This window comes from Pogoniulus pusillus, chromosome 24, assembly GCF_015220805.1.
Source record: "Pogoniulus pusillus isolate bPogPus1 chromosome 24, bPogPus1.pri, whole genome shotgun sequence".
NCBI classification, from domain to species: Eukaryota; Metazoa; Chordata; class Aves; order Piciformes; family Lybiidae; genus Pogoniulus; species Pogoniulus pusillus.
In genome coordinates this window covers 13,990,968-14,012,987 of record NC_087287.1, presented here as the reverse complement: position 1 = coordinate 14,012,987, position 22,020 = coordinate 13,990,968, and the positions used below count along the sequence as shown (strand labels likewise).

Below are 22,020 nucleotides of genomic sequence, written 5' to 3'. Positions count from 1 at the left end.
TGATAAAGGTTGCTTTTGTTGTTTTTCTTTCTTCTGACAGCTAAGTATTTAATTTCTCTCAGTAAAATATTCCAATTAACCCCAAACCAGCACAATCATGAATTCCAGGAGCTGAATTTCTTGGCCCTCTGTCTTGCGCTGTCTGAAGTCTGAGTGGAGGGTGGCTGAGGGATAGACTGAGAGCCATAACCTTCTGAAGTGCACCGTTGAGCTGACTTTTCTCTAGAGCACTTGTTTAGGGCAAATGCTATTTTTGCACTTTTCATCTGCACTCTGCAACAGTGTGAAACTGCTTCAGAAACATCAACACCTGTCTGTGTAAGGGTTCTTTATTTCCCCAATTGCGTAATGTCATTTTATGACCATGCTAGGAGCAGACATGACACCCCACACCTTACACACATGTGGAAGATACTGAATGTTAAAAATTACTGTTTCCTTCTCCTTTTTTCCCTGTTTCTCCCTTCCCCTCCCCCTTTCCTGGCTGGGATTGGATGTTGTTGCAGTATCATGAATAAAGCATACTATGATTTCAGTTCATTATACATCTATCTGTCTATATTTTGACTGAAGGTTCAAAATGTCTGTCTTATGAGCTTGTTTTATACTCTTTGCATTCTGTCAGCTCAAAAGCAGTCTGAATGTTTCAGCAGTTGTATTAGATCACATGCTCTAAGTTATCTGATGTTGTCACCTCATTTATGGTGCATAGAAATCAAAACCCATTAAAGATGAGTCTGTAGTGTAAAATATGGGTTTGAAAAATCTATTAAAGATGAGTCTGTAGTATAGAATCTGAGAGTGAGGTGTTGGCCCAGCATACTGCAGTGTGAACTGCACTAGCCACAAGCTGTCTGAATGAGTGTTGCGCAGGTGCCTTTAGCACTGCCGTGGAGTTGTAGAAGGAGATGACTTGTTTTACATTAAACTGAGACTTTGGTCATACATGGCAAAGGATAAACAAAGCTGATCTTTTTTGTGTTCTGCACAGTAATTTCAGTTGCACTGTTGGCCTGGCTACTACACAGCATACTTTACAGAAATGTAAACACTCTTAGAAGATGTTTATCTGAGAGACGCCAGATGCCTTGGGTTTCATCCAAGGCTTCTACAGAAAGCCATAAGCACAGGGAAAAGGAATTGTTTCCTATCTTTTGCTTAGCCTGTTACAGTAGTGCTTCCATACTCAAACTGGTGTAGGTAGCAGAAGGTGACTTCATGGATGCTAAGACTTAATTTGCTCATTTCCATATGACTTGTAGAGTGACCTACTTTGAGTTGAGCTCTCTTTGTTGTTTCAGCAAAATGTGCTTGGGTGTACAAGTCTGGGCTTTCATTAAGATGCTGCTCAGCTAATGTTGGGTTCTGTGGTTTCATTTTTAAAGCAAACTCTCATTTCTTTAACTTGATCTACTTGGAAATGTTGGTGAAAGAAGTGTTTTTCTTTTCTTGATATTTTTCAGATTATCAGAGACTGATGACTGTGGCAGAAACCATCACAGCGCTAATGTTTCCATTTCAGTGGCAGCATGTGTATGTCCCTATCCTTCCAGCATCCCTCCTTCATTTTCTAGATGCTCCTGTCCCTTACCTCATGGGTTTGCACTCTAATGGGCTGGATGACAGGTCTAAGCTGGAACTTCCTCAAGAGGTGAGAGGAGCTTGTCTCAAATGATTAAATATTGTACATGGCTGTGAGGGAAGTGAGAAATGAGATAAAAGGCTAGTAATAACTGTAACAGGCATTGTGAAGTTCTTGCTGGCTCTGGTTTGGGATAGCTCTTACTTTATTTTTGGTGATGCTTCAGAAAACCTGCAGAAAAATACCAGCATATACTTGAGCAAACTGGTGCTTATTACATTAGTTCTCCAGAAGTCCTCCCTTGTAGTGAGGCTTTGTCAATGCCAGCCACTGTGTAAAGGAGAAGAGAATAGTCTATAAAGGTTTTGCAGTTCATACATGAAGCTAGGACTACCTTCAGACTGCTTAGAGGTTGTTTTTATTTAGATTGACCACTGTTAATTTCACATACAGTCTTCCTAAGGATGTGCCAAGAGTGAGTTTAAGAGACAACTGTGAGAATGAAGGGACCAGGGGTGGTAGAGCACTACTTGAGGTAGCAAAGGAAATGTCTTCAGGAGCCAGTAACCGCCCATGGGAAGTGTTCTTATGTCACTGGTGTCTGGCTGCCTGAAGAGGCAGCCCCATCAGTCATCTGAATGACTTTTCTCATCGAGCGCTATTGAAGTGTTTATTTGCTCTTGTATATAGAGAATGCTGAGTGTTACAGTATGACCTGGCAGGCTGCTGCTCAGAAGCTGGACATGTCTATCAGGTATCCTGTGGAAAGTGCTTGCAGAGTTACTAGCTGCAGAACAGCACAGCTCTGGCCCCAGCTGGAGTCTGCTTACTTGTAGGCTTGCCTTTACAGGAAAGGGAGTGGGTAGGCCAACTGCTTAAAGGCACTGTTAGGATTCTGTAGTCTCATGCCATTTTTTTCTGGTTGTCTGTTACTCTTCTTTACATCATTGTGAAAGCAGAAGTGTGGCAGGCAAGGGTTTTGTGGTGGCATTTTTGAGCTTTCATTATCAGGCAATGCTGTAACATAGCTTGACACAAACAAAGTCTTCAAAAAGCTGTGTGAAATTAAAGGCAAGATATTTTTGTGAACTTCCAGTCTGGTCACCATGCCAACATTGCTCTTTTTCTGAAATCCATATGTTGATAGTTTTCATTTGTTTTTCCTGGCAAGTTAAAAGGAAAATATCTCTTCAAACTGTGCTATTTTTTTCAATGAAAACTAAAGTATTTAATCTCTTAGTTTCTTTTCTCTTTTTCTCTCTCTTTTTACACACTGTCATAATCAATAACCAAGTTAATGTATGTTCTTGCCATGAAAAGAGTCTACTGCTTTGATTTGCTATATTTTCACAACATTTTGGTTGTACTGACATGCCTAATTAACATGAGTTGTACACTTTTTCAGAGAAAATAGCTAGTGAAGTACAACACATGTATGGATGTGCATGATAATATAGGTACCACAGATGTTTTCATTATTATAACAGGCTCTAAGAGACTGTCCTCCTTCTGTAAAGAACTCTCTTATTTTAAAATCACTACACTGCTTCCAGTGAGTTAATTTCAAGTAGGTATTTCAATTATTTAAAGGGTAAATGGTTGAATTATTTAAAAGGTAAATGATAAAGAGCTTTATCAGCTTCGATTGTAGGTTTAAAGTAAGCTATTTTATCTATTTTTAGATGTCAAAAATAAAAGTAGTATTTAAAAATCTGGCATCTCAATTTGCATTTTGTTTTACAGATAGCCTTTTATGAAGGGGGAGAAGGAGATTTTTTTTAATAGTATCTTACAGGGATGAGATGAGACTTGTCTGGGTGAACAGTAGAATAAATGCTGAAGGTCACTACTTGCTTACAAGAATGATACAAGAGCATCCTCAGTGCCATGGTCTAGTTGACTGGATAGGGCTGGGTGATAGGTTGGACTCGATGATCTTGGAGGTCTCTTCCAACCTGGTTGATTCTATGATTCTATGATCCTTTAGTGTTTAGGACCACTGTAAACACAATGTGCAGCCAGTCATGTGCATATTCCTGTTTCCTGGGTGTTAAGTGAGGTGGGTGATAATCTGCAGGGTTGGGACCTGATGCACAAAGGTAATAGATGTTTTTCAGTGCTGTGTTTAAGCAGAAGCCTTAACTCTGAACTCTGTTTCAGTCTATGTAGGAGGGAATGTGAAAACTTGTATGTGGCAAATATTTTGAACACCTGGGCTACACGGAGATTGCAAGTAGTGGTGATTGTGCTATCAGGACTGACCTAAATTGCTGTAGGCATCTATCTGCATGCCTTGTAATTATTTATTAATATTAGTAAATAAAGCTTGTTTTCTCTTTAGCTTGTCAGTAGGGTGGGGAGCTTACTCACTGTTAGCGAATGTTAGTTCCTCCTTAGACATCCTTTTGGCACGACCTAAATTATTTCCTTCTTTATTTTTGAACAGAGCTGAAAGGAAGGATGTGGGCTTAATGCAAGCCTTGCTAGATCTGTCCAGGGGTTTGGCCCTTATTGTACTTGGGGTCATACTAAAGAATTGCAATTGTTCTCTAGCTTTGGAATTGATGGGTGTAGACCAGACTCCAGTGAGCCAGTGGAAAGTGGTGCTGTTGTCCTCAGGGAACCAGGCTTTGGCATCAGATACATGAACACTGACTTGTTTGCATCCTTGTTTCTAAAGTTTGTAAGACTTTCACCTGGCCACCTTGTTACTTGTGATGACAAAAGTTTATGGGGAAAGGCAAGCTTTTATATTAGCACATGTATTATGAGGGAACAGGGTTTGGTGAGCCTGGAGAGCAGGAGGCACAGGGGAGACTTTCTAAGCGTGCTCTTTCAGTGATATCTCTACTTACACATGTTGCTAAGTATCATCTTATTTTAACATTGTTCGTCTAAAACCAGGATCAATGTATCCACAGAGGCTTACATTTAGAGCTGCCAGCTATTCACAGCTCTTTCAGCTGTGCTGCCTCCAGAAACAAAATAACTAAAACTGTATGACCAAAATGTGTTTTGTATGACGGGGGTTTAATAAAAGTAAGTGCTTTTTAAGGGAGGAGACCCTTCTACCCTCACTGGTATTCCATTCTCTTGCATCTGTACTGTGGCACCATTGTGAGACTTCCTGGTTTATTGTTTGTTACTGATGATTTACTTACTTGGGATTTCATTTTTACAGAAAAACATTGTTCTGATAGGTCATGAAGGGCTTTCCTTTGGCATTTCTGTTCCCTGGGGAGCATGGCCTTTCAGAAGTCTTTATGGAGCTCCTGAAGATCACCTCAGTCTCCCCCTATCTACTGAATCTCCTTGATATGCTACTTTAGGTAGTCCTCTATCTTACAGTTATTAAACAGGTATTAAAGTGTAGAATATCCCCCAAACCATTTTTTTTTAGACACTTCAGAGTATTGTTACACAGTAACACATTTCTATATTTAAATGCCTCTATACAGGGCAAGGTCTGGGAAATGTGGTAGTAAATTGCCTGATAAACAACCATCATTAGTGGCTTAGAGTATTTAAACTGTGTGGATGGTTCTTGAGGAGAAGCTTTGCAGAAGGGATATTTAACTGTTGGGAAAATTAGCTAAATGGTCCCAGACACTTAGAAGCAATTTTAGGAAGCATTAAATTTACCTTTTTCTTCATTGGCAAGGATGTAATTTTTGCTGTGAAGACTAGAATCTCTACTTTGGTAAGGTTAGCATTGGTTACTCTTGGACCAAGCACTTTTTTAGGTACTTTCTGCAGAATTTGTGATAAGGTAAAATAAACCAAAAGAGAGGGAATGTTGAATAGCATCAGTTTTAAAAGGAAGTAATACAATTAATCTGTTTGAAGAGTTCCTTAATGAGTGTCATTTTGCAGACAACTTGTGACAAATCAGATGTTTTTAGTTTTCCCTCAATGCTGACTGGCAGGCATTGTGCCTAGTTTCAAGGCTTCATTTCTCTCATGTCTTGTAGTGCTTACACTGCTCCTGATAAATACTATCTGACTTCTCAGCACCTCAGAATCTTGTGTATAGTGGTTGTCTTGAAATTCAGGTGGTTACTTGAAACATAAGAGGTTTTGTGTACATTCTGTGCCTTTGTGCCAAATGTTTGAGCACTCTGCCTGCATCCCCAGCCTCCCACTGGGGCTGCCTCGCTAGGTATGCACACAGCCCTCCTGAGTTGGAGTGGTGTTGCTGCTAGGAGAATCTCAACTCTATTTAAAAAATACCAAAGAACTTTTTCTAGAGTGTACTAGAGACTGTTTCAGAGTCAAGACCTTAATTCTGTTTATTGACCTTGGATTCTTTTGCACACCTAATGCAGTTTGTTGTTTAATTTACAGTAAAGGATCTATACAAGAGCTACTAAACTGGTTATATGCATTTCTTTGAGCATAAGAAATCACTCCCAGTGTTTGTTCTTTCTTTTTTTTTTTTTTTTTTTAATGGTGAATGAGAGAGAATTGGGACACGAAAAAAAAATTCATTCATATTAATGCAGCTTTTCCCCTTGGAAGCAAACTTCTAAACTTGTTCAAGCAATTGCCTTAGTTCTCAAGTTGCTTACAGAAAAGAGATGACTTTGTTGCAGCTTCTGCAACATCTACACCTTTTTAGAATAGAATTCACCAGATCTCTTGGAGAATGGACTGATAATCTGAGAACAGGCAGTTACTTGGTTACTTATGCATGTGTGTAAAATAGTATTGTAAATATCCCATAATTAAAGTCTATCTCTGTGTATGAAAATATTCACACATGTGTGCCTAATACATGCCACAGTGTCTTTTTGTGCCTAGTAAACAACTTCAAAATGAGTCTTCATTCTTAGTTACCTCCTTGAAAGACCCGGAAATGAAAAGACCTGCTGCTTTCTTCAAAGCCAACCAGTCAGTTAAGTTACGGTTGGAGCAAGTCTGTGTTAGAAAATAACCAAATAAATGCAGTGTATTAGAATATTTTAGTCAGCACAACCCCCAAGGATAGAACCCTTGTGCTTAGTGATCTTGTAACGATTTCCTGTTCTCAATTAAATCCCAGGCTAACCTTTGCTTTGTGGATGTAGACAACCATTTCATTGAGCTGCCAGAGGACTTACCCCAGTTCCCAAATAAACTTGAGTTCATTCAGGAAGTTTCAGAGATTCTAATGGCTTTTGGAATTCCACCTGAGGGAAACCTTCACTGCAGTGAAAGTGCCTCCAAGATGAAGAGCCTCAGAACATGTGACCTGGTTTCTGATAAAAGAAATGGGAACATAGCAGGATCACCTTTGAACTCCTATGAGCTGCTAAAGGAAAATGAGACTATTGCAAGACTCCAAGCACTTGTTAAAAGAACAGGTGTGAGCCTAGAAAAGGTAAGCTGTAAGATTTTGTGCACTCTCTGCACCTGTGGTAGGAGGTGATCTGAAGTCATGGTTGGTAGCTTGTTTTAATTGGGCATTTCTGTTGCATTTTGAGAGCTGTAACAGTACTAAACCAAGACTTGTATTACGCCAGACAGAAGAACGTGTTTGCCTAACCTGCAGGTGTAGTCAACTCACTTAAAACAGCCTTTGCAAGTGATTAAAGGACCAAAGTAAGTAAATTAAGTATGTGACATACATGGGCGTGCATATGGCTATTATCTACCTTTTTCTAGCCTAAATCATATCAAGTGAACCTAGTACTGAAGTAAGTTTTGGGTTATTATTGAAATTGGAACTGGAGTATTGAGGAGTAGCAGCTGAATGGCACGTTAAGATCGTGAATACCTAGAATATCTGACAAAGCAACAATGCCATTTTCCCCATGTTCCTTTACTTTCTCAGTTGGAAGTGCGAGAGGAGACCAGTAGCAAAAAGGATCTTAAAATCCAGTGTGATGAAGAGGAATTCAAGATTTATCAGCTGAACATTCAAATCCGTGAAGTTTTTGCCAACCGTTTCACACAAATGTTTGCAGATTATGAAGTGTTTGTAATTCAGCCCAGCCAGGACAAGGAATCTTGGTTTACAAACAGAGAACAAATGCAAAACTTTGATAAAGTAAGTTCTAATAATGAGATATGTCAGTGTAAAGACAGTATTCAAACCTAAGACTTTGTTTATTGGGTCCTGAAATGGAGAACAGTACTGTCAAAACTGTGATTGATTCCTTAAGTATCACATCTTGTATGTTCTGTGAATATGCACACTTAGGGGAACATACTCCATTAAGGAGACTGTATAAAAATATGGCTTGCTGTAGCAGAATAGTTTAGAAAGCCTCACATTATGGCTAACCTTTAAGTTAAATATTGCTAGTGAAAATAACTTGATTATTTTTGTTCATTTGGTTTTAAACCAGAGGAATTGCTGAATATGTTAATGTTAACCTGTAGTGGTTTGGGTGTTCCCTGCTCCCCCACACTTTAGAAATCACCCAGACTAGACTCAGCCAGCTCTGGAAATATGAATGAAGCTTATATTTACAGCTAGCACAATATACAAGCAGATTTTTACAGTATATACAGTTATAGACAGAAATATACAAGGTAAAAGGTTATGCAGACACACAACTCCGCTTCCAGAAACCTGAGTCCCCAGGAGGGGCTCTCAACCACCCCTTCACCTTCCCCCTACCCCTCTCAACCTTACCCCAGTCCCAAGGAAAAATGGAGGTTTGGCCAGGGGGTTAGGAATCAAAGTGGATTAGTCCAAAATGGAGGGTGAGGTTAGAGAGTAAGAAGCAGCTCAGCCAGCAGCCCAAGTGAGAGTGGTTATCCATGTTGTTATTTCTTGTTCCTATACATCTCAGCAAGCCTATGAGCGAAGTAGACATCACTATTAATTTACAGCCTGTAATCTAGTTCTTCTCACCGAAACATCCTAGCTTGCTTCAAACTAGCACAAAACCCATGACCCCACATAACACATACATGTCAAATGTATTCCTAGCTGTTTTCTAGGGGAATGTAAGACCCAGTTCTTCAAATTCTGGTGTTGTCTACTAGAGATTAGAGATTTGTGACCAAGATTGTTCATGTGGGTGAAGATTATGTTGCAGCACTGCTTGGTGAAATGCTGATATGATTCCTCTCAAATGTTATGAAAGATTCTCATCATCTTCCTAAGCTTTGAGCCCTGCCAGAAGTACATAATATCCACACCTGCAATACTGCCAGTATGGTTTTCAGGGAGGGTGTTGAATTTTTTAGAACCTTAAGGAAGTGTTGACACAAGTATAATAATTGTTGTGCTGTCCAGTGGGTGATTATCATGAAACTGGTTGTGTCTCTAGCTGCAGACTCACAAACGCTCTTATCTCTCCTTGTCTGTTAGGCATCTTTCTTATCGGACCAGCCTGAACCTTACTTGCCTTTCCTCTCAAGATTCCTGGAGACCCAGATGTTTGCATCTTTTATTGACAATAAGATTATGTGCCATGATGATGATGATAAAGACCCTATTTTGAGAGTATTTGATTCTAGAGTGGATAAAATTAGGCTGCTAAACGTTAGGACACCAACTCTGCGCACATCTATGTATCAAAAGTGCACAACCATTGATGAAGCTGGTAAGAGTAGTAAGCCACTCTCTTGATAGTTAAGACAAGTAGTTAGTGCTGTTTGTGGTAAACTTAAGGTTAAAGTAAAGTAATGATTGATGCCTTGAAACTGTAAAGAGATAGTAAAAAAACCTGAGGTGTAAAGTTTAAGTGAGGAACTAGATGTTACATGGGAAGCTGAGATGTGTGATGCAAGTCAGGCAAAGTTCAGTCAAACTCAAGTATTTTCCTGCATATTTTGTGTGAAAAATATTTGAGCTTAAGATAAATATTTTTAACCTTTTGGTGGCAGTTATTTGATGTTTAATACCTGTTAGGTTCAGTAATTGGAGATCCACTGTCAGCTAAGGATACGTGATTATAGATTCATGTCTGATTGAGACATCTTAAAAGAAAATCAGCAAGAAAGTTGTTCTGTTGTTTTATTTCAGAGAAATCTATTGAATTAAGGCTAGCAAAAATAGATCACACTGCAGTCCACCCACACTTGCTGGACATGAAAATTGGACAAGGGAAATATGAGCTTGGATTTTTTCCCAGACTTCAATCTGATGTTCTATCCACTGGACCAGCGAGTAACAAGTGAGTAAGCTAGGACAACAGGTGCTGGATCTTGGCAACATCTGTAGGATGGTACAAAAGCAGGGATACTAGAAAGCAGTTTCAGTATCTGCTTTTTTAAAGTGAGAACAGATCAGGTAATGTGGGTGGGTTACATGTGGTGCTTTTTTTTTTTTGTTATGACATACATTTTTTTTCCTTTCTAAAACCTAAACTTACAGAAGCAAATTTGTTATGTTTGAGGTTTAACTTTCACAGTGATGTACTTCTGAGTTAGTTATGTTAATGTTGATGTAACAGTAGATATCCTTACTGGATCTCAAGAGCTACCAAATATTTTAGGGCATCTTCTTATAAAAACTTCAAAGAAAGAGGAAAAAGGTTTACATTGTAACTGGATGGACAATGGAAAATACAAAGCAAATGTGTTGGATTCTTCTACAGAGATTTTTTTTTGTGTGGATTTCCTTCTGCACTTAGTCAGATGTAATTAATGTAATTAATGTCAGCACGTTCTTATTCCCCCCATTGCTCCTGCTCTTCACCTGACTCTTGACATTTGATTAATCATATTCCCCCATCTGTAGGTGGACAAAGAGGAATGCTCCTGCACAGTGGAGACGGAAGGACAGGCAGAAGCAACACACAGAGCACCTGCGTCTTGACAATGATCAGAGAGAGGTGAAAGTAGTTCAACTATAAAGATCTAATTTTTTAAAGCTAATTGCCTGCATAAGACTTTGTAACCCCTATGAAATGTCTGGACAGTTCCTTGCCATTCATCTCTGCTCTCCCTTGAATACAAATGAAGTTTCTGGTCCTTAGCAGACCTAAGACACTCATAACAATGGAGTTATGCCATTGTTGCCTTCTCTCAGGACAAAGTTGTTTTGTCTCACATACAGCAGAGTTCCTTAAAAATGTCATCACATACTCTATTTTTTTTTTTAAAGGGTGTGTGTGTAATTCATCTGAACAATTTTTAGCTGTCTGTTTCCTATCTCTAAGTAACTTAGTCACACTGTATTTCTTTTGTATAATTGATGGAGGAAAGTTAACTACCTCTAGAGAGTGATGAATTTCATCATAAGATCAGAAGTATTGCCTTTTGGAGTTGCCTGTTTTTCTTTTGTAGACCATAAAAGAGGTCTTAAAGTGGCAAATTAACACACAGCCTCCTGAGAAGGTGGGTGAACCCCACCCATATTTTCAGGTTTGTGTCTGCTTGTTTTCATACAGCATGGCCTGATGCTGCTTTACCTATCTTCTGAACTGATCTTCTCTTACAATTCTTCTGCAGCTGACAGTTACTCTTTGTAGTGAGGGGATTTTGAAAGATCTGGGTGATGTGAACTATTTACAGTACAGTTTCTGATTCATACAATACAGACTGCAGCCTGGTACATCAACTGTTGTTTTATGAGTAATTCCCAAATCAGCCTATTTTAAAGTATCAGAAGTTTTTTTTTTTAAGTAAAGCCAAAGCTTTCCTGTTGTTTAAATGTATGCTGTTCATTGGAGAAAATACTCTCTTGCTTGTTAAATGCATTCAGAAAATCTTCATTTGCAATTTTGGAGTAGCCTTCATCTGTTAGTATAGTGTTGTCATGTTCAGTTATCTTTATCTCTAGTTCATTCTTTTATGGTAGTGATAAGTTCTAATTGCTTTTGCAGTGTCCTCATTTCCAACATTTTTGTATTGGTTTGTAAAATGTTGTTCAAGTGTAGTGTCATCTGTGTCATCCATAACCACGTAACAGGAGGATGTCTGCATAGTAAAACCACCTGTGAGTAGTTGTGGCCTCTGACACGTTCCATATGCTCAGATAACTCGAAGATGCTTTTTACTTAGTAGTGGAAGTGAAGAATAGTTGATTTGTAACCTTTTAACAATTAGGATGTTTGGCACATTTAAACATCTGAGAAATCAGTGAGGTAATTAAAAATGCAAAATTCTGTCTCTAGGGCTTTTTGTTGGCTTTTTTGTCCTTGGCTGTTTTTTTGTTTGTGTGGGTTTTTTTTAAACTGACTCTTCACAAGTTGATTATCCTGTAGGAGTTATTCTGTCACATGAAGTTGACATGAGTTCAAAGATTGAACATCATCTTTTCTTTTTTTTATTTTCAGTTTCATTACTTATGAGTTTATGTTGAATGCTTGTGAGTTCTGCATTATATTATGTCTTCACTCTTTCCCTTTTCTGTTTTGCATGCTTGCTTTTATTACTTCATATGTGCTTACCACTTTCACTTTACATGATCTGCTTGGCTTTCTGCTACCAACTTACCATGCCAGCACCTGGATTTTTCCATGTCAGAGCTTCAGTTGCAGTTATGTTTAGACTGGGACCAGCATGATTGGCCCTTCAAGCCCTCTATAAAATCTGTGTCAGAGCACTATCTGGTATGTCCAATGCACAATGTAGCTGTAATTGTAGTTCTGGATAAAGATGCATACTTGAATATTTATGTCATAGCTCTTTAGTGCGAAGCTGATGGAGAAGGTGTGATTTCCCCTCTTTGCAAAGATTTTATCACATTGGTCAAATCTGTCTATTCACTGACTTTTTAGGTGGTCATTATTTCAATGTAAGATAAGGAAGTTACCCAATAGCCTGAAATACATACTAATCCTGAGTGCTTTGTCAGTGCCTATACAGGACTTTAACACTAGCGGTTAGCTGTTCTCTAACCAGTCTGTGATCACTTGGCTGTCAAAATATTGGTCATATTCTTGTCTCTGAGGTGAAAACAGTGGTGACTCCTTCACGCCAGTAGCAGGAAAGCTCTTTGAAGAACAGATTTTACTCAAAAATGCGGATGGTTTGCAAGTGAGAGCTGCAGCGTTTTGCAGCTGCTTGCTGAGAGACTGGGGGGGTGGGTAAGAAAAAAGAGGTGTGCAGGAATGCAGGGTGAAGCACAGGTCTCAGATGTTGTCAAACTCTGAGTTTTCTTGGAGTCCCCATATAAACCTGTTTGCCACTTGAGTAGTCTTGGTCTAGTTAATGGTAAGAGATGTAACATTTTATATGAAAACATGCCAGGACAATTCTCAGTGGTAGTGGGAGTAATTGAATCTCCAGCTATCTAAATATCCCTATGTTTTCGTTACTCACCAATGTATGTTCCAATTCTAGGCAGACAATGTAACTGCAGATTTGCCTTCTAGTGAAACAATACCTAAGTGTCTCAGTCCAGTATAATGCTAGATGTAAAAAAAAACACCTTTTTTTGAGAGAGGATATAATCTTTTCCTCCTCATGGCACAGGAGTGGGTTATAAGATAAGTTTACCCCTCCCCTTGGCAAAGCAATCTCACTTTCATCTGTGTTTGTCAATTTTCTACCCTAATGTAGAAGTACATCCAAGAAGCCAGGAGTCTGGGCAGCACTATTCGGCAGCCCAAGCTGTCCAACCTCTCTCCATCTGTAATTGCACAAACCAACTGGAAGTTTGTAGAAGGTTTATTGAAGGAATGCAGAAATAAGGTAATCCAGTGAATAATTCTATTCTCTTGCACCTCTTACCCATCTTTTATGGACCATTTTGTGGTGAATGTGTTGGAATTTGCCTGTTCCACTGCCTGTTTCCATTTTGTCCACATAAAGATTTTGGCATGGTAATTCAGGAAGAGATAAGGTGTTTAGAGTTTTACTGTGGGAGTGCAGCTCTAATGAGGGCAGTGAGAGAAATTACTAGAGCAGGTGAATTGGAGAAGCAGCTAGAGGCTAACTTGGAATTCTGCTAAAGGACTGTTCCTTGTTGGAGAACTACTCTAGAATAGCAACAAGATGAAAAAATGTGTAAGAGATGGGCAGAAGCAATTCTTCAGTAATTTTCCCCTCCAGATAGCTCTGAGATAAATACAATGTCATTGGGAGACTGTAACTTAAGAGTTAGTGAGAGCTTTGTTGACTAGTACGAAATTGCACACGTTTTAGGAAGGTGTAGCTCATCAGAAAACTCAAGAGATGCACTCCAGAATGGGTTTAGTTTAGATGCAGATACTTGCCTGACAGATCAGGGTCTCACAGGAATCACCTATTCCCCTGCCACTCAGAAGTGCTTGCGCACATTTGTGTGCCTGGGAAGGAGATGGACATAACGTACTGCTCCCAGTCCGGCCAGACTTCAGAAGCACCCAAGACCTCTTTTGCAGGGCCTTGCTGCTGTGCCTCTAGGTTGTCAGTGTGTGGCTTGCCCTTGCTTTTGGGATTTCTCTGTGGAGGCCTGTATGCCCATTTACAAACCCCCTGATAGAAAGACACAAGAGGCTGCAAAGTGATCAATGCTGGTGCTCTTATGGCTTGCAAAACAAGCATAAAAGCAGTGCAGTGTGTGCTAGCTTCAAAAGTAGTGCATACACACAGTTATCCTGACAGATCATGTCTTTCCTTGTTGGTTACTCAGAAGGTTTAAGTGATCTTGGAAGTTTCTGTGGCAAGAATTAACTCTCTCTTTCCTTGTCCTTTTCGAGACCAAGAGGATGTTGGTTGAAAAGATGGGTCGAGAAGCTGTGGAGCTAGGTCACGGTGAAGTAAATATCACAGGTGTAGAAGAGAATACCCTGATAGCCAGCCTGTGTGACCTCTTAGAAAGGATATGGAGTCACGGCCTGCAAGTCAAACAGGTGAGCGGCAAATATTCCTCTATCTTGCAGAGCACACGATCCCAAAGTTGTTATGCTCTTCCTCTCTGTACTTTCAGAGGATACTTTTTGTGTGTATATAGACATATTTACTTGTGTTTGTGCCCCAGCCCTTTCATGTCAGTTACTGCCCCACTCTGTCTCTCCACTTTTTGCTCTGAGGTACTTGCAAGTGCGTGTGTAGATGTGTTCCACAGATGACTTCTTGGAAGACTTTCTTTTACTGGGTTTTTTATTTGTTCTGTGGGTGTGGTGTTTCTTTAATAGGATGGTAAGTAACACTATTTCTGTAGTCTTAATACTTCTCTTAATGTAGTTGCACGGTCTGTGAGGCAGTGTACACAAAAGGTGCTGTCAGTGGGATATGGTACAGGTTTTCATGAAGGGCAATTTAGTTTTTAAGAGTCAAATTCTTGCTATTTTGGTTCTTCCTGAATGATGTAGGAAGAGTTGAGTGACATTTACAAGATGAATAGAGATGTTAGTTTCCATATGAAATTAATAACTGTTTTGTTCTTCTGTTTGGACTCTGCTATGGGACTAGATAGAATTTGGAAGGCTTCTATCATTTCCTCTTCCTTTGTGTAAAGGAATAGTGAAGACAGAGAGAATTAGATCTCTTTTTGTGAAAGAATGTGCAGAATAATTGTACACAATCCAGGCAACTGTAGTTCAGGGTCTCTGTTCCCAGCACCCAAGCATCAGTGTGTAAATCTCTCCTCAAACTGTGTAGCAGTTCTCTGTGTGAAGATTTATCATGTGATTCTTTCCCTTCCCTCTTGTATATCACTTAGGATAGAAGCTGTACTGCTTTCGTCTTAGAAGACAGAGCATCAGTATACTCTGCTCCAACTCAGATTTGGGCCTTTCAGACCACCAGGCGGCCAACCCTACATAAGGTTAATGCTTTGGATTGATTGCAGATGTTGGCAAACAGTGCTGAATGGTGGAATAAATAGAGTGGTGGAATATAAAAGAGGCCTGATGGAGGAAGTACAGTGCCTCTCATTATGATCCACAGCCTTAAAAAAAAACCAAACCAGGCAAGCAGCAGCAATTCTCTGTGTGCTCTGGCCTTTATTAAATATGTAAAAGCCTGCTGGTTGATGCATTGATTTGGTTTTATTTTTCAATAATAAGCCAAGGAGTACTCTTCTTTCTTGATTGACCATAGTAATGAGGATGGCTTTCCTTCCACCGATCCCTGCTTCTACCTCTTCCCTGCTGGTGAACCCTGATAGTCTTACATTAGCTACCCATAGATTCTTCCATGTGTAAAGTGAATCCAGACCTTCCTTTGCCCACAGAGCAATGCAGCAGAGTTGTGGGCTGTAGGGTTTAATGACTGAAATAACTCAGGAGCCCTTGGTTGTTCCCTTGCCTGTTCTCTATCCCACTGCTTTCCTTAGGCTGTCTTCCTTTCCTTCATAGATACAGCTTGCATCATCATTGCTATTTGGTGAAGTTAAAGGAGAGTGGCATAATGGTGAATAAAGTGGGGGAAGATCTATACTGCACAAGTTCTTAAACCCATCATGATGTTGACATCTATGCCTTGTTTGCAGCTTCTTATGATCCATGGCTGTTCTCCTTGCCCTGGCAGCTAGTTGCCAAACAGTAGAATGTGTGCATGTGTGTGTTTATTGAGCTAAATGCCACTTCAGATTGAACTGTTCCAAATTTGGTATTTTTCATGTTTTCTTTGCATGCTTTTGTAAGATTTGCAATTTTGGCTCTCTGTGTTGGATTGGTCAGGTACACACATGAGGCACTGGACTTCTCTGGACTATTTTATATCTTCACTGAATGCGTATTTTAATAGATTTCTCTCAACCCAGGTGTTTACAGATACTCTGTCCTTCATCTTCTGAAGGCATACTGCTTCTGGAATAATCACTCATAATCATTAATTCTTTATGTTTGCTGTAGTGAGCTGTAGGACTGAAGTGTTTAGAGGGCCTTGAAGTTAGATTTTTAAAAAAACAAAGCAAAAGAGCTTCAGAATTGAATCATAGTTACTATGCCACTAGGAAGATAGTCCTGAATTGACAATCATTGCGTTACAGTCATGGTTTCTTTCTGCCCAAAGTTGTAAATAAAAAAATGTCCTATTATAAATCCTGCTTTTCTGAAATGCAGAACTGCTAAATATTTACTGGGATTTCAAGTTAATATAATAATTTAGGAAGATAAGTAATGCTAATTAATTTTCTCTGTAAGTAATTCCAACTGTGTAGTAGAGAGACCCTGTTCAACAACTGCTACCTTTCTGTGTCTTTGCAATCTTCTTGGTTTATCATGCAAAATATTTTGGAGTGAATACAAGAATCTTTCTGATTTGCCAGCAAAAGATTTCCTCACACTCTACTTTTAGCCACTGAAGGTTTAAAAAAGCAACATAATGAGCAAGGTGTGCCTTTCAGCATCATTCAATGGCTCTATTTTGGCCTAAGTAGTACTTTAATTTGGTTTTGTAATCAGTATAGCTGGAGTATTCTTGCAGATAAGCTTTCATTGTCCTGCTTGTGCTTGGAGTTGTCTGACTATGTGGTGATTATTCCAGTCCTTTGCCTGATGAAATTGAAGAGGATTTTTTGAAGTTCTAAAAATTGACAGAATGCATCTGGTTGCCCTGAATTACCCTGAAGGGAACAGATGCACAAGACTTGATCTTGGTTTGTAAGATGGCTTACTCAAGCTGGCTCTGTTCTCTCTTAAAATTTCACTGCTGAAGAATTGAGGAGGGAAGACATAAAGTACAAGTTGTGGCCTCAGACTTGAAGCTCTACTTCCATATAGTGTTTTGCAAACTTTTAAATGTTGAATTGTTGTGTTAGTGAACTATGAGACCTGAAGTTTGTGACCTTTTTTCCTGTTATCAGAATCATTAGAACCCAGTAGTTTGATTCTTGCTTTTCTTTCCCAACCTTTTTACAGCTCCCAAGCACCTTCAGCTTGTGTCTTGTTCTTACCAATGACTTTCTAGGGAGATATATAATGAAAGCAAGTTTTTATAATGGCTGATACTTTCAGTGATGATCTCCACATTTTTTTTTTGGCTGATGGTGATTTCTTTAAATAATTTTTTCTTTTTATTTTAGGGAAAGTCTGCTTTGTGGTCTCATCTGTTACACTACCTAGAAAACAGGCAGAGAAAAACTACATCAGGCAGCTTCAGTACCTCAGGTGAGATTGACTTTCACTGAAAGATGATGATAAAAAACTATGAGTAAGAGCTGCATGCAGATTTACACCACACAAAAATTGTTTACTTGGAAATAGTCTTCACTCAATATGACTGACTCAAGTATTTTATCCACTACAAAAGTAGTATGGACCTGGTGTATTGTGAAAAATAAACTCGCTTGGATTGAGCTCACTTGTTTGGGTCTAGTATCTGACAACTGCAGTAGTCAGTTACCATCAATAGCTGATGTTTCAAAGACAGGCTTTAAAATGGATTGTTCCAATACACCATCTTCCATATGACACATAGTCACAGTGTGACTGACAGTGTATTATGTTGTGGGTGGGGGTGGAAAACAAATATAAGCCCATATAATTGTGCTGTACGTCATAAAGTTTTGCAGTCTGTTTTGAAAAATGACTGAATAGCAGACTTAACCTTTAAAAACAAAAGATACTTTTAAAAAATGCAAATAACACTGAGGAGACATTTAGATTTCCCTAAACATTGCAGTAAAAGTAAGATTTCACATAAAATCTATTAATCTGTTGCTAAGGTTATTAATGTAATATTTAAGCTCTATTTCTTGTGTCAGATGGGGGCCTTGGGAGAGAACAGTGGATTTGGGGGACACAGTGCATGGCCTTTAGTTTTTGCTTTTTTTTAAAGTAGCTGTAAGCAAAGAGCTGAGCATTAGCAATGTGATGGTTTGAGACCATGGTTATCTGCCCCCACACACAATGAAATCACCCAGACCATGCTCAGCTGGCTGGAAGTTAAGGAATGAAGCTTTATATACACAGTTTAGCACAATATACAAACAGATATTTACAACATATTACAATATTTACAGCTATATACAAAAAAATACAAGTTAAAAGTAATATAGAAACACAGAGTCCCCAGGAGGGGCTTCCAAGCGCCTTTCCTCCTTCTTTCCATGCTGCTACTTCATCCCAGAGTTTGCAAGCTGAGTTTGGAGGATTGGCAAGGAGGGGTTAAAAGCAAAGTGATTAGTTGGGTTACATAGATCCGAGCAGAAGAAAAGCACAAACTCTGACAGACAGAGACACACACACACTGTCTTACCTGTGTTTGTGTCCTTGTGTCTCAGCAAGCCTGTGAGTGAAGTATACATCACCATTGTTTTCTTTTCACAGCCTATAATCTATTTTTTTCTCATTAAAATATTCCAGTTAGCCTCAGACCAAGACAACCAAGCACAAGGTCCTGCAAGCAATTAAACCTAAAGATTTGTAAAATACTAAGATCTCGAGTGCCACTTGTTTTGTAGTGTTTTTATGTACCAGGTAGAAGTTACCTAAGTAACCTAAGTTGAGATTGAGGGGCAGAAGTGATTTTATTATTGTTCAGGTGAGTTTTTTGGGGACCAGGGAATGCTATCACACATGGATACCCCCCTCTGGGTACAGTTTCAACACTGTATTGTAGCTAAAATACTAAAACCATAAAGAGAAAGGTATACTGGAAACTGCAATGCTTATAACTCACATACTAAAATCATAGAGAGAAAGGTATATGACAAGGAATGATGAGTAACTCTCTTAATCAAAGAGCAGGTTATGTGCACTCCATCAAAGAGCAGTTTACACTAACTCCAGCAAAGCTCCTGAGGTGCGTGGATTGCAGGGCTGGCAGGCACTTAGCTTCTTAAGGTAGGCATCCCCACCAGAAACCACACCACCATGATGGTAAGACTGGTGCTGATCCAACCCAGCTACTTAGAGTCCCAGTATAAATGGATTCAGAATTCTGTGACATATGTCCATCATGTCCCAGAAGGCCAAATGAAGGAGAACAGAGCTCTTGCTTTGTTTTGGAATCTGTTACATACTGTCTTTCCCTGCTGCTCGTGTGCATACTTGCAAGCCCCATTTCCCTTGGATCTTATCTCTAGTAACCAAGTGACTATGGCCTGTTGTAACTTCTGATCAAACACATACAACTCTTCCTTCCTACAAATATGCAAAGTAATTCTGGAGTAAAATTTGAAAGGGAAAAGTAGTAATATTGCTTAAAAAAACCAGAATGTGCTGGTTTTAAACACAGTGTTACAGGAGCAGGTGAAGTGATAGATTAGTTAATCATATGATGTGTGGTGTACTGACAAACACATTGAAAGCTGTTTTCTGGTCTCAACAGTGCCAGTCAGCTTTACTATCTAGAAAGAAAATAGGACAGTCTTTAGAAAGTAATACTTGATTACTGTATGCCTTAAACCATTTGATGCCATACCAATTTCAGATAAGCTCATAAATGTGATAATGCTCAGAGTGTATTGCTCTGCATAACCATCTGTGTAGCACATCTGATTTTCATGTCATTTGATCTGGAAATATGGCAGAATATCTTCACAAATCAATGTGTCATCAATAGCACAGAGTGCAAGCGGGTACTGATTCAGCCTTTTTGCATTGACTTAAAAATCTCTGTATCGATTTCTACTAACAGGAGATTCTGTTCTTCTGAATCTAGGAATACTTCTTGATTCAGAAAGGAGAAAGTCTGATACCAGTCCAGCCATGTCACCTCTTAGAATCTCTCTTATCCAGGATATGAGGTGAGTTCAAACTATTAAAATCAACCTTTACATTGACCTTTAGAAAAGTGTTTCATGCGGAGGAGATTTGATTTTATCACAGCTATTAGCTTCCAAAATACGCTGATGCAGTTTTCATCTTTTTCAAATGTTCTGTATTGGTTTATTTCCACAGGAAGATTATGTGGCTTGTGTTTGCCCACTCATTATCAAGTTGGCTGTTTAGCTCTGAGCTTATTCTTGCTTCTCAGTGAAGAAAGCAGTGTGAAGAACTTGTCTGATCTAATTTTTTTTTCTAACATTGTGTACTGTAGTTTGAAAAAAAACCTGACTTGCACTGGATGCTTCCTTTCCAGGACACAAAAAAAACAATATGCAGAATTTGTAAATTAATCCTGAAATGATTTTTCTTCACTCATTTTGCCTTATCAATATCTTTCTTTTTTTTTCAGTAGGAAGGAGTGAATTAAGGATTTGCAAAGGATATACTCACCCACTAAAAATATATTGGTTTTGTCTTGTATGCAAAAAAAACCCCAACCTACTAGTGAGCATACAGAGGCAGTATTTATTTTCCAAGTAGTTCAGCCATAAATATTGCAGTGTTAAGGTCCAGAATGATTCTGAAATCATGTGAGGTGATGGGCCTGGTTTAGAATTCTGTAAATAGGGCACTGCATTGCAGATGTTTCCTTTTCAAACTTAGTCTTTTTGAGCTAGATATGCAAGGTATTTAAGTAGTGATGAATATTAAAGGTGAACATGTCTCTCTTTTCAGTAGGTTGCTTGATGTTTTGTGTTCTTGTCAGAATTTCTCCTTCAGCCTAGCTTGGCTCAAAAGAATTCTCACACTTTTTTTCTTCTCCAGGCATATCCAGAACATTAGTGAGATCAAAACAGATGTTGGCAAGGCCAGAGCTTGGGTCCGTCTCTCTATGGAAAAGAAGTTGCTCTCTAGGCATCTAAAACAGCTGCTTTCAGATCATGAACTCACAAAGTAAGATAGTTTATCTTGGGCAAAGCTTTCTAAGAAGTTAACCTGTTAAGTTGTTTGGTTTCAGAAAACCTGGGAGTGCCTGTTCTTCCATCTGCTTAGCAGCATGAAAAAGGAATAGAACAAACTAGCCTTCCAAGTGTGTCTCTGTAGCTGGGTGAGCTGTTGGAGTCTGAGTCAATGCTGGCATTCTTTAGGTACAAAGTGAGTTCTGTCAGCACAGGCTGTCTGTGACTTGGAGATGAAATCTTTAAAGATTGCTAGGGATTAAGTGTCATGGGCTCTAAGTCCAGACACCACTATCTTGCTTTTTTTCCCTTGTTCCCCTTCCCATAACTATGGGCTATTATGTTATAGTGTGCTTTTGCAATGCATGGCAAAGTGCCACTTAGGTACTGGTTGCTGTTCTGTCATGATATGAAGAGTGTAAAGGTGTCTCCCAATGTGCTTCTGTGGTTTTCATTAGTGTGAGTCAGAGTGACTGTTCCTTAGCTTCTCACTTCTGTTACTTCTTGTAACTTCTTTCAGTACTGTGTAAAATGATGTAGATAAACCACCCCAGAATCTGATTTTTAGGCAAGCAGATGGTGTCCATGCAGTATCTTGCAGGTGGATAGAAAGGCTGCAATGATCAGTTCTTGCACCTCATTTTGGAGCGTTAAGCACAAGATGAGATCTGGTAATGCTTTAAAATCTTCCATCTGAATGTTTCAGAGAGAGATCATCTACATCTCTAGGCTGACAGTGTCTCAGCTTTGTTTGTCATCTCCTACACAGTAAACGTTTTACATTTGTAGCCTGCTTAAGAACATAAGGTGAATTGCTTTTGTAATAGTCAAATACCTGCTAATTATTTGAGATTTGATTTGTGTTGAATTGTGATGGACTTCCTGATGAAGCCATGGCCTTTCAATGGTGAGCAAGGAAAATCATCTGGAGAATAGAATGAGGACAGCTAAT

The 22,020-nt window shown here is 39.1% G+C and overlaps 1 protein-coding gene across 4 annotated transcripts in view; it reads left to right on the top strand.

Moving 5' to 3' along the window:
- DENND5A (DENN domain containing 5A) overlaps window positions 1-22,020 on the top strand; it is a 57,728-nt gene that overhangs the window by 22,223 nt on the left and 13,485 nt on the right. For 2 of the 4 annotated variants that reach the window (XM_064163704.1, XM_064163706.1), the window contains 11 exons: window positions 1,464-1,651; window positions 6,624-6,941; window positions 7,395-7,610; window positions 8,886-9,120; window positions 9,543-9,693; window positions 10,260-10,353; window positions 13,028-13,159; window positions 14,149-14,301; window positions 17,421-17,505; window positions 20,003-20,087; window positions 20,935-21,063. In XM_064163704.1, the coding sequence (XP_064019774.1) occupies window positions 1,464-1,651; window positions 6,624-6,941; window positions 7,395-7,610; window positions 8,886-9,120; window positions 9,543-9,693; window positions 10,260-10,353; window positions 13,028-13,159; window positions 14,149-14,301; window positions 17,421-17,505; window positions 20,003-20,087; window positions 20,935-21,063 (1,786 nt within the window). Of the gene's footprint in view, window positions 1-1,463; window positions 1,652-6,623; window positions 6,942-7,394; window positions 7,611-8,885; window positions 9,121-9,542; window positions 9,694-10,259; window positions 10,354-13,027; window positions 13,160-14,148; window positions 14,302-15,113; window positions 15,219-17,420; window positions 17,506-19,978; window positions 20,088-20,934; window positions 21,064-22,020 lie in introns of all 4 variants that reach the window. The other 2 variants (XM_064163705.1, XM_064163703.1) reach the window with 2 other exon arrangements.